This window comes from Taudactylus pleione, unplaced genomic scaffold (assembly GCF_031769625.1).
Source record: "Taudactylus pleione unplaced genomic scaffold, aTauple2 ptg000722l, whole genome shotgun sequence".
Classification (NCBI taxonomy): Eukaryota; Metazoa; Chordata; class Amphibia; order Anura; family Myobatrachidae; genus Taudactylus; species Taudactylus pleione.
Genome location: NW_028285124.1, coordinates 1 through 12,500, shown reverse-complemented (window position 1 = coordinate 12,500; position 12,500 = coordinate 1). Strand labels below are relative to the sequence as shown.

Genomic DNA, 12,500 nt, shown 5'->3' with positions numbered 1-12,500 from the left:
TATTGTACAGTCCCAGGTAATGTATATGTAGCCAGTATTGTACAGTCCCAGGTAATGTATATGTAGCCAGTATTGTACAGTCCCAGGTAATGTATATGTAGCCAGTATTGTGCAGTCCCAGGTAATGTATATGTAGCCAGTATTGTACAGTCCCAGGTAATGTATATGTAGCCAGTATTGTACAGTCCCAGGTAATGTATATGTAGCCAGTAATGTGCAGTCCCAGGTAATGTATATGTAGCCAGTATTGTGCAGTCCCAGGTAATGTATATGTAGCCAGTATTGTGCAGTCCCAGGTAATGTATATGTAGCCAGTATTGTGCAGTCCCAGGTAATGTATATGTAGCCAGTATTGTACAGTCCCAGGTAATGTATATGTAACCAGTATTGTACAGTCCCAGGTAATGTATATGTAGCCAGTATAGTACAGTCCCAGGTAATGTATATGTAGCCAGTATAGTGCAGTCCCAGGTAATGTATATGTAGCCAGTATAGTGCAGTCCCAGGTAATGTATATGTAGCCAGTATTGTACAGTCCCAGGTAATGTATATGTAGCCAGTATTGTACAGTCCCAGGTAATGTATATGTAGCCAGTATTGTACAGTCCCAGGTAATGTATATGTAGCCAGTATTGTACAGTCCCAGGTAATGTATATGTAGCCAGTATTGTGCAGTCCCAGGTAATGTATATGTAGCCAGTATTGTACAGTCCCAGGTAATGTATATGTAGCCAGTATTGTACAGTCCCAGGTAATGTATATGTAGCCAGTATTGTACAGTCCCAGGTAATGTATATGTAGCCAGTATTGTACAGTCCCAGGTAATGTATATGTAGCCAGTATTGTACAGTCCCAGGTAATGTATATGTAGCCAGTATTGTGCAGTCCCAGGTAATGTATATGTAGCCAGTATTGTACAGTCCCAGGTAATGTATATGTAGCCAGTATTGTACAGTCCCAGGTAATGTATATGTAGCCAGTATTGTACAGTCCCAGGTAATGTATATGTAGCCAGTATTGTACAGTCCCAGGTAATGTATATGTAGATAGTATTGTACAGTCCCAGGTAATGTATATGTAGCCAGTATTGTGCAGTCCCAGGTAATGTATATGTAGCCAGTATTGTACAGTCCCAGGTAATGTATATGTAGCCAGTATTGTACAGTCCCAGGTAATGTATATGTAGCCAGTATTGTGCAGTCCCAGGTAATGTATATGTAGCCAGTATTGTACAGTCCCAGGTAATGTATATGTAGCCAGTATTGTACAGTCCCAGGTAATGTATATGTAACCAGTATTGTATAGTCCCAGGTAATGTATATGTAGCCAGTATTGTGCAGTCCCAGGTAATGTATATGTAGCCAGTATTGTGCAGTCCCAGGTAATGTATATGTAGATAGTATTGTGCAGTCCCAGGTAATGTATATGTAGCCAGTATTGTACAGTCCCAGGTAATGTATATGTAGCCAGTATTGTACAGTCCCAGGTAATGTATATGTAGCCAGTATTGTGCATTCCCAGGTAATGTATATGTAGCCAGTATTGTACAGTCCCAGGTAATGTATATGTAGCCAGTATTGTACAGTCCCAGGTAATGTATATGTAACCAGTATTGTACAGTCCCAGGTAATGTATATGTAGCCAGTATTGTACAGTCCCAGGTAATGTATATGTAGCCAGTATTGTACAGTCCCAGGTAATGTATATGTAACCAGTATTGTACAGTCCCAGGTAATGTATATGTAGCCAGTATTGTACAGTCCCAGGTAATGTATATGTAGCCAGTATTGTACAGTCCCAGGTAATGTATATGTAGCCAGTATTGTACAGTCCCAGGTAATGTATATGTAGATAGTATTGTATAGTCCCAGGTAATGTATATGTAGCCAGTATTGTACAGTCCCAGGTAATGTATATGTAGCCAGTATAGTGCATTCCCAGGTAATGTATATGTAGCCAGTATAGTGCATTCCCAGGTAATGTATATGTAGCCAGTATTGTGCAGTCCCAGGTAATGTATATGTAGCCTGTATTGTGCAGTCCCAGGTAATGTATATGTAGCCAGTATTGTGCAGTCCCAGGTAATGTATATGTAGCCAGTATTGTGCAGTCCCAGGTAATGTATATGTAGCCAGTATTGTACAGTCCCAGGTAATGTATATGTAACCAGTATTGTACAGTCCCAGGTAATGTATATGTAGCCAGTATAGTACAGTCCCAGGTAATGTATATGTAGCCAGTATAGTGCAGTCCCAGGTAATGTATATGTAGCCAGTATAGTGCAGTCCCAGGTAATGTATATGTAGCCAGTATTGTACAGTCCCAGGTAATGTATATGTAGCCAGTATTGTACAGTCCCAGGTAATGTATATGTAGCCAGTATTGTACAGTCCCAGGTAATGTATATGTAGCCAGTATTGTACAGTCCCAGGTAATGTATATGTAGCCAGTATTGTGCAGTCCCAGGTAATGTATATGTAGCCAGTATTGTGCAGTCCCAGGTAATGTATATGTAGCCAGTATTGTGCATTACCTGTATACACACAGTGGTGCTTGAATGTTTGTGAACCCTTCATAATTTTCTATATTTCTGCTGATATTTGGCCTAAACCTCCCTCAGATTTTCACACAAGTCCTAAAAGTAGATAAAGAGAAACCAAATCAGACCAATGATCCGATATCACATATCTGTGAGTGGTAAAAGTATGTGAACCTTTGCTCTCAGTATCTGGTACGAGTCCCTTGTGCAGCAATAATGGCTTCTAGACGTTTCCGGTAATTGCTGATTAGTCCTGAACATCGGCTTGGAGGAATTTGACCCCATTCCTCCGTACAGAACAGCTTCACCTCTGTTATGTTTGTGGGTTTCCTCCCATGAGCTGCTCACTTCAGGTCCTTCCACAACATTTCTAGGACTGTGACTTGGCCATTCCAAAACGTATAATTTATTATTCTATAACCATTCTTTGGTGGAATGACTTGTGTGCTATGGGTCGTTGTCTTGCTGTAGGACCCACGTTCTCTTGAGATTCAGCTCATGGACAGACGTCCTGACGTTTTCCTTTAGAATATTCTGGTATGATTCAGAATTAATTGTCCCATCAATGATGGCAAGTCATCCTGGAACAGATGCAGCAAGATAGGCCCAAACCATGATACCACCACCATTGTTAGCGTTTCTGCTAGGCTGTAGCTGGGCACAGCGCCCTGCCCTCCTTCTGGAAGGCAAGAAGCACCCTGCCCTCCAGAAGGAGGGCAAAAAGCGCCCTGCCCTCACAGCCTGCGGGTGCTGTCTTCACCCGCGGGTCACAGTGTCCCACGGGTGGAGAAATGTGCGGTGACCCGGTCACCGCCGGAGAATAGACGCCGGGCACACGCGCCCGGCATGTATTCTCCCTGTCTGCAGCGCTTGGAGGCTGCCCAGCGTGTCTGTAAGCGCCGGGCACGCCCCCAAGAGTGACGACCAGGGGATGAGTCTTATAGAAATGCCCCCTTTTCAGGTGGGCGCACAAAAGTGCCCTCTCTAGCTCCGGTGCCCTGCCTGCCGCCGGAGCTAGAGTGAACACTACATTGTGTGTCACTGGTATGAGGTTCTTATGCTGGATTGCAGGGTTCTCCTTTCTCCAAACATAACGCTTCTCATTTAAACCAAAAAGCGTGCACTCATCTGTCCACAAAACATTGTCCCAATAGTCTTCTGGCTGGTCCAGGTGATCTTTAGCAAGCTGCAGATGGGCAGTAATGTTCTTTTTGGAGAGCAGCGTCTTTCTCCTTGCAGTCCTGCCATGCACACCATTGTGGTTCAGTGTCCTCCTGATGATGGACTCATGAACATTAGCTAATGTGAGGAAGGCCTTCAGTTGCTTAGAGGTTACCTTGGGTTCCTTTGTGACCTTGTGATCTATTAGACGCGGTGCTCTTGGCGTGATCTTTGTTGGCCGACCGCTCCCGGGGAGGGTAAAAATCGTCTGGAAATTCCTCCATTTGTACACAATCTTTCTGACTGTTGATTGGTGGAGCACAAACTCTTTCGAGACGGTTTTGTAACCTTTTCCAGCCTGATGAGCATCAACAACTCTTCTTCTGAGGTCCTCAGAAGCCTCCTCTGTACGTGGCATGATACACTTCCACAAACGTGTGTTGTGACCATCAGACTCCGAGAGGTCCCTGTGCTTTTAAAAAGACAGGTTGTGCATTCACTGTCATCTCAGATTGAAAAAACCGGACTCTAATTTCAGCTTCAAAATATCTGCTAAGTCTAAAGGTTCACATACTTTTGCCACTCACAGATATGCGATATTGGATCATCTTCCTCAAAGAAGAAAAAAAAAAAAAATAGCATGTCTAAATTTTTTTTTTCCTCATTTATTTGATTCGGTTCCTCGTTATCTACTTTTAGGGCTTGTATGACAATCTGACGTAGTTTTAGGCCAAGTTTCAGCAGAGATGTAACAAATTCTGAAGGGTTCACAAACTTTCAAGCACCACTGTAAAATATATATATTATACACAGCAGATTTTAGCATGACACAACACCCAGAGCGCAGCAGACAGACAGCCAGCGCACAGGGCGTGAAGGGTAGGGTTACACAGGACGGGCTGCTATGGCTGATTGTGTCCGACACCTGTCACTGAGGATTACAGGACAATCACTGTCTCTCATCCTCTCACTGCTGAGTCCCAATTCCCAGCCCGACACCCCTCCACAGCCAGCGCAGCGCCCAGTCTGATCCCATCTCCTATCTGGGAGTAGGGAATCCGTAATCCTCACCCATCAGCATATTGCACATTACATTATCTGTCTGTATGATGCTAATAATACCTCCTGTATACTGCAGACGATTGATAATTGGTATATGCAGCTACCAGCAAAAGGCTCGGAGATTGGGTCAGACTGTTACGTGTCCCTGTCCTGTTACACTTCCTATAGGACATGACCTATATGGGAGATCCAGTAATCACTGCCCGCACGGTCAGGTCACTTGCTGTACGTGGTTTGTCACCCATCTATAAAGTGCCAGCACATCAGGCCGCGATGTACAGTATACAGCAGGAGAAACAAGAAATACTAGAGAGACATGTATAATGAGCAGGGTGTACGCTGTAATGTAACGTCCTTTATCCATTGCCTGGAATAGAAATGACTGTTCGCAACCAATCGTCATCTCCCTGGGATCTGTCCAGCTGCGGCAGACAGAAACGTCTTTGTGCGTCCGGGACTGAGCGCCCGGCAGGGACGCGAATTTCCCCCGTACACCACCACCTACAGGGGTGCAGGGATGAGTCCTGGGCTTTTCGCCCAGGACTGGTTGATCCTCAGGAGGGGGAACCCAATTTTGTTTTTGGGGTCCCCACTTTCCCAGGCTTTCCATCCCAGGGCTGACCAGTTTGGGGCTGGTGTACATAATGGGTGGTGAACACCACGCTGTGTGTCTCTGCTATAGTGTAACCCCACCCGCTGGTTCAGCCCGATGCTGGTTACTGGAAATAGGGGGGTGTTTTCTCTGATTTTCCAGTACCATACTGGGTTACGCTTTTCAGGGGGTCCCCACGCAATAAAAAAAATTCTGTTTAATAATAATCCTTTATATACCCAGTAATACACCAAAGCCTGCACAGATCATACTGATCTGTGAAGTGCTTCGGACAAACCCGCCACTCCACCACCATTTTGTGCTTTGTGCTGCGATTTTGATCGATTTGCCAAACATGATTCTTAGTTAATCTGCGATTTCTATTCTTGTCAATGGTAACCATGCAATGTTTGGTCCGATGGTCTAATGAAGTCTACTGCAGTCAAAAGTCGTGCGATTTAAGTTCGCCTTTAGTAAATCATAAGGAAATTGCAGAAAAAACCAAATCCACCAAAATCGCACCCCAGTAAGTTTACCCCTGGGTGCCAGTGTAGGAGCTAGGTGGCAACGAATTAGCCTCCTGCAACGAAATGAGAGGAATCCCCACATCCCTAAAACCTGGGAGTGACCAAGTAAACCCAGTCAGACTGCTCAGGAATAGGCCATCGATGGCAGGTCTGTATACGCACGCCAGGACTGTCCTGCTGAATTAGAGCCGGGGATGGGAGAGGTTAGATTATGCCGTTTATTTCTAAATGCTGTCGTTTAGTTCACTTTACAGTTTAATATAGAATCATATAGAGACTTTATGCTGAATTGCAGGTATGACGCTCTGGGTAGACGATTATTTTACGCCACATAAAACATTTAGAAAGGTCGCTGCTTGGGAAGCAGATGATTGCGTGAGAAAAGTCTCTCCCTGCTCATAGCCTCTAAGAAGATTAACTTCCAATACATTAGAGATTAGAACAAAGGAGCATCTATTTCAAGTAACACACTAGTCATCTGAGCTTACAATCTACACTGCATGACACATACAGACTCGGATATAACCGGAACAGGGAGGTCTAACAGTAACAGCGTAAAACAAACCCAAATACTGTATGTCACTGCAGAGCATTGCGCCAATGTCCTGATCATTCAGCAATGTTACATCACTGCAGAGTTCAACGCCAGCATCAAGGTTTCTATACAAAGCTACGTCACCGCAGAGCATGTGCCCAGCGTCCTGATCATTAAGTAACATTATAGCAGAACACGGCGCTAGCCTCCAGATCTGTCAGCAACGCGAAGTCTCCACAAGGCACAACCTAGAATCAAGGTCTCCAAGCAATGCTATGCCACCACAGAGCACATCTCTACAATGTTATGTTCCTGCAGAGCATGGTGTCCTATCCTGATCTGTCAGCACCACCACTTCAGTGCAGAGCACAGAGCCAGTGTCCAGATCTGTCAGCACCACCACTTCAGTGCAGAGCACAGCGCCAGATTAGGGAGGGCAAAATTAAAGCTGTCCAGCATTTGTGGTCTTACCCAGATCCACCTGATGAGTGTCACAAACACTTACTCCTGAGGGGAACTGTAGCCCACAAATTGCCCACGCTTGGCTACCATCACCTGTGAGACCCCCCCTCATACAAATCTACGGCTTTCACACAGCGACATAAAAACACGTGTCCTTTGACTGCGTAATTCTTATATCGCCGGAAACACTCGTTCAGTTCCAGAGTGCAGGAGACACATCTGAGTGAAATCGAATTATTTCAAACTACATCTAAAATAGGGGTGGGGAACGACCGGCCCGCAGGCCGTATAAGGCCAGCAAAATCATTTGGTCTGGCCCTGCCAAGGCAACCACAGGCGGGACTCGAAATTCAATAAATCTAGGAGCTTTTTTCTGCTGGCCTCATCTGGCTATCAGGGGGCCTAGAATGTCACCCTGCAGCCTGAATCTATGCAGCAGAGCCGCCCGGAGCCTCCTTAGGAGGCTTCATATTGTCACACCGCTGCCCTTACAGCTCCCCGGAGCATCTTCAGGATGCTCTTGGCTTTGCTGTAATCATTTGCGACTGTGGCCCCGCCCCCTCCGTGTGATGTCACATGGAGGGGGCGTGGCCTGCATGGTACGCAAACGATGTTATAAATATCCAAATGACCATTGCCACAAAAAAGGTTCCCCCACCCTAAACGGGGTCACTGACTGTATCCGGACCACGTACAGGTTTCTGCGGGTTATGAGATTATTGAGAACAATGTTCTGGTTTTTGGATTTTACTCCAAAGAAATACAAAATATTTGTTTTAATGTCCACAATGTGCCGGAAGAGTTGGAGCATTATTAGAATATCCTGCAAGGGCTTCGCCCTTCTTTATAGCCTCTAGCTGAGTGTTGTGCAGGCGGGCGCGAGACGTGATACTTATGTGACATATCAGATATCACAACACACATACACGGTACAACACGCAGGACAGTGCCCATGTGGTGCCCGATAAGGCTTCTCTTGTAGCTCTAAGCATCTGCGATCACCTACAGGGGACAGCACGGTTACACGAGGCAGAAAACACATATATATATATATATATATATATATATATATACACACAATGTGCCAGCAAGTTTTACATCACGTCCTATGATGGCACATGGTAACGTGTAACCAACACTCACAGAAAGCCAGCCTACAGCAGGGCACCGGGGTGTGCAGAGGGGAGGGTATACTTACTTACTACGGGTTTACAGAAGTGGTGATGTTGCCCATAGCAACCAGATTCTGCTTATCATTTATCCAGCACCTTCTAGAAGATAATATATAGAATCTGATTGGTTGCTCTCAGCAACATCTCCACCTCTACAAACTCGCACTTCTGTAAACCAGTATACCCCAGGGTGTCAGGGGGACTCTGCGTTCAGGGGCATCTCGCCCTGATACCTCAGTTACCCAGTCGCTGTTACCCGGCACATCTGTAGGATAATTTATGCACGGCCCAGCAACGGCGTCCAAACGCACTGACACGCTAGCGTTTCTCCGACCACCACCAGCATCACCGCCCCCAAACGGTACTTCCGGTCACTCACTCTGCGATGGGTCTGCGCAGTCACTGCGGAGTCATCGCGCACTGTGATGCATACGCAGAACGCAACAATCGGCCAATTACGTGCGTAAATCGCAGTTGCGATCGCCGCTGAATCGATCCTAAAGTTACATAATTAATACTGAGCTGGTCCACGTTTGTCATACATTACAGGTTTAATTAACCAAATCGTGTTTATTTCAAGCACACACCGCATGTAGCTCTAATACACACGCATGTCACACTATACATACTACATACAGGACAGGTCATATCACATTCATGTACGATGCTGCAACATTTAACTCCTCTGCTTATAAACCAGCACCGGAGTGAACAGCACATAGCACCAGCCGCCACCACGAGTTCTCCATTGCACCCCATAGAAATGCGAGGGAAAACTTGTCGGCACTACCGTAAGTACCGGATATGTGCTCAGCCGTACATCGACTCAGCGCAACGCTTTGAATTGAAATCCCCCCATTATATACTGCAAGTAAACATCAGAATACTGAACATGATTCCATACCGCTTAAAGAGCTCATCACCCTACACCAGTGCCCAGAGAGCCTATCCGGTAAAGCTGGCACCACTCTGCGGCATGGCACAGAGTAACACTTCCAGAACCCGTGTAGATATTAGATTCTCACCTTGAATACCTCGGAGAAGAAACCAGACCCGATCTTCTCACAGTAGAAGTCATCAATACGTGCCAGGTTGGAGACAGCGCTGCGTAGGGCCCGGTAAGAGGAGGGACGCAAGCGGCAAGACCCCTGGCTGTTTATCATCAGTCCATGGGTATCCCCAACACTGCATGTTTCAGGATCTCCATAAGATTCCATAGCTGAGACCTGGTCACATGCCCAAGTGATCCCAAGATTGCGTTCTGGAGTTTCTTACATGGTCCTTAAAACTGAACAATAATGAGATCCCAGACACAGGACAGAGGTGGGTAGAGATAGGTTCATTCCGTGCGGGATCTGGATGGCTCTTTCCAGTAACTTCGTCAAATCTACCCAAACTATCCCCATGTGGGGAGGTGACAGATATAATCCCTCCACTCGCAGTCACCGGAACCTTAAAACAAAAAAACAAACCGTACAAGTCAATGATGACAAACCCAACTCAGGATCTCACCCCCAATAAAACCAAATCCAGATTAGCCATCGGATATCTCACACCAACAATATTTATCCTGTCACCGGATAACTCACCTCAACAGTACCAGTTATAACTGGTTACCTCATCTCAATAACACCAGGCTTGTCACGATAACTCACCCCAAAAATACCAAACCAGTCAAAAGATCTCACTCAACAAATCCAAACCTGTCACCAGCTCTCACCCCACCAACACCAGCTCTCACCTAAACCGACCCCAGACCCTTCTCCGGCTCTCACCCCACCAACACCAGACCCTTCACCAGCTCTCACCCAAACCAACACCAAGACCCTTCACCGGCTCTCACCCCACCAACACCAAAACCTTTCACCGGTTCTCACCCCACCAACACCAGACCCTTCACCGGCTCTCACCCCACCCAACACCAGACCCTTCACCGGCTCTCACCCCACCAACACCAGACCCTTCATCGGCTCTCACCCCACCAACACCAGACCCTTCACCGGCTCTCACCCCACCAACACCAGACCCTTCACCGGCTCTCACCCAAACCAACACCAGACCGGTCACCGGCTCTCACCCCACCAACACCAGACCTGTCACCGGCTCTCACCCCACCAACACCAGACCTGTCACCGGCTCTCACCCCACCAACACCAGACCTGTCACCCCACCAACACCAGACCCTTCACCGGCTCTCACCCAAACCAACACCAGACCCTTCAGCGGCTCTCACCCCACCAACACTCGACCTGTCACCAGCTCTCACCCCACCAACACCAGACCTGTCACCGGCTCTCACCCCACCAACACCAGACCCTTCACCGGCTCTCACCCCACCAACACCAGACCTGTCACCAGCTCTCACCCCACCAACACCAGATCTGTCACCAGCTCTCACCCCACCAACACCAGACCTGTCACCAGCTCTCACCCCACCAACATCAGACCTGTCACCAGCTCTCACCCCACCAACATCAGACCCGTCACCAGCTCTCACCCCACCAACACCAGACCTGTCACCAGCTCTCACCCCACCAACACCAGACCTGTCACCCCACCAACACCAGACCTGTCACCAGCTCTCACCCCACCAACACCAGACCCGTCACCGGCTCTCACCCCACCAACACCCGACCCGTCACCGGCTCTCACCCCACCAACACCAGACCTGTCACCAGCTCTCACACCACCAACACCAGACCTGTCACCAGCTCTCACCCCACCAACACCAGACCTGTCACCAGCTCTCACCCCACCAACACCAGACCCGTCACCAGCTCTCACCCCACCAACACCAGACCTGTCACCAGCTCTCACCCCACCAACACCAGACCTGTCACCCCACCAACACCAGACCTGTCACCGGCTCTCACCCCACCAACACCAGACCCGTCAGCGGCTCTCACCCCACCAACACCAGACCCGTCAGCGGCTCTCACCCCACCAACACCAGACCCGTCACCAGCTCTCACCCCACCAACACCAGACCCGTCACCTGCTCTCACCCCACCAACACCCGACCCGTCACCTGCTCTCACCCCACCAACACCCGACCCGTCACCGGCTCTCACCCCACCAACACCAGACCCGTCACCGGCTCTCACCCCACCAACACCAGACCCGTCACCTGCTCTCACCCCACCAACACCAGACCCGTCACCTGCTCTCACCCCACCAACACCCGACCCGTCACCGGCTCTCACCCCACCAACACCAGACCCGTCACCGGCTCTCACCCCACCAACACCAGACCCGTCACCTGCTCTCACACCACCAACACCAGACCCGTCACCTGCTCTCACCCCACCAACACCAGACCCGTCACCTGCTCTCACCCCACCAACACCAGACCCGTCACCAGCTCTCACCCCACCAACACCAGACCCGTCACCAGCTCTCACCCCACCAACACCAGACCTACCTGTCACCAGCTCTCACCCCACCAACACCAGACCTGTCACCCCACCAACACCAGACCCGTCACCTGCTCTCACCCCACCAACACCAGACCCGTCACCTGCTCTCACCCCACCAACACCAGACCCGTCACCAGCTCTCACCCCACCAACACCAGACCTGTCACCAGCTCTCACCCCACCAACACCAGACCCGTCACCGGCTCTCACCCCACCAACACCAGACCTGTCACCGGCTCTCTCCCCACCAACACCAGACCTGTCACCGGCTCTCACCCCACCAACACCAGACCTGTCACCCCACCAACACCAGACCCTTCACCGGCTCTCACCCAAACCAACACCAGACCCTTCAGCGGCTCTCACCCCACCAACACTCGACCTGTCACCAGCTCTCACCCCACCAACACCAGACCTGTCACCGGCTCTCACCCACCAACACCAGACCCTTCACCAGCTCTCACCCCACCAACACCAGACCTGTCACCAGCTCTCACCCCACCAACACCAGATCTGTCACCAGCTCTCACCCCACCAACACCAGACCTGTCACCAGCTCTCACCCCACCAACACCAGACCCGTCACCAGCTCTCACCCCCACCAACACCAGACCTGTCACCAGCTCTCACCCCACCAACACAGACCTGTCACCCACCAACACCAGACCTGTCACCAGCTCTCACCCCACCAACACCCAGACCCGTCACCGGCTCTCACCCCACCAACACCCGACCCGTCACCGGCTCTCACCCCACCAACACCAGACCTGTCACCAGCTCTCACACCACCACACCAGACCTGTCACCAGCTCTCACCCCACCAACACCAGACCTGTCACCAGCTCTCACCCCACCAACACCAGACCCGTCACCAGCTCTCACCCCACCAACACCAGACCTGTCACCAGCTCTCACCCCACCAACACCAGACCTGTCACCCCACCAACACCAGACCTGTCACCGGCTCTCACCCACACCAACACCAGACCCGTCAGCGGCTCTCACCCCACCAACACCAGACCGTCACCAGCTCT

The 12,500-nt window shown here is 49.4% G+C and overlaps 1 protein-coding gene across 1 annotated transcript in view; it reads right to left on the bottom strand.

Moving 5' to 3' along the window:
• LOC148477352 (uncharacterized) overlaps positions 1 to 9,881 on the bottom strand; it is a 144,897-nt gene extending 135,016 nt beyond the window's left edge. Inside the window, exon 1 of the mRNA XM_088456852.1 lies at positions 9,076 to 9,881. Coding sequence (XP_088312978.1) covers positions 9,076 to 9,267 — 192 coding nt within the window. The 5' untranslated portion in view covers positions 9,268 to 9,881. The remainder of the gene's footprint in view (positions 1 to 9,075) is intronic.
• Between the last annotated feature and the right edge of the window lie 2,619 nt (positions 9,882 to 12,500).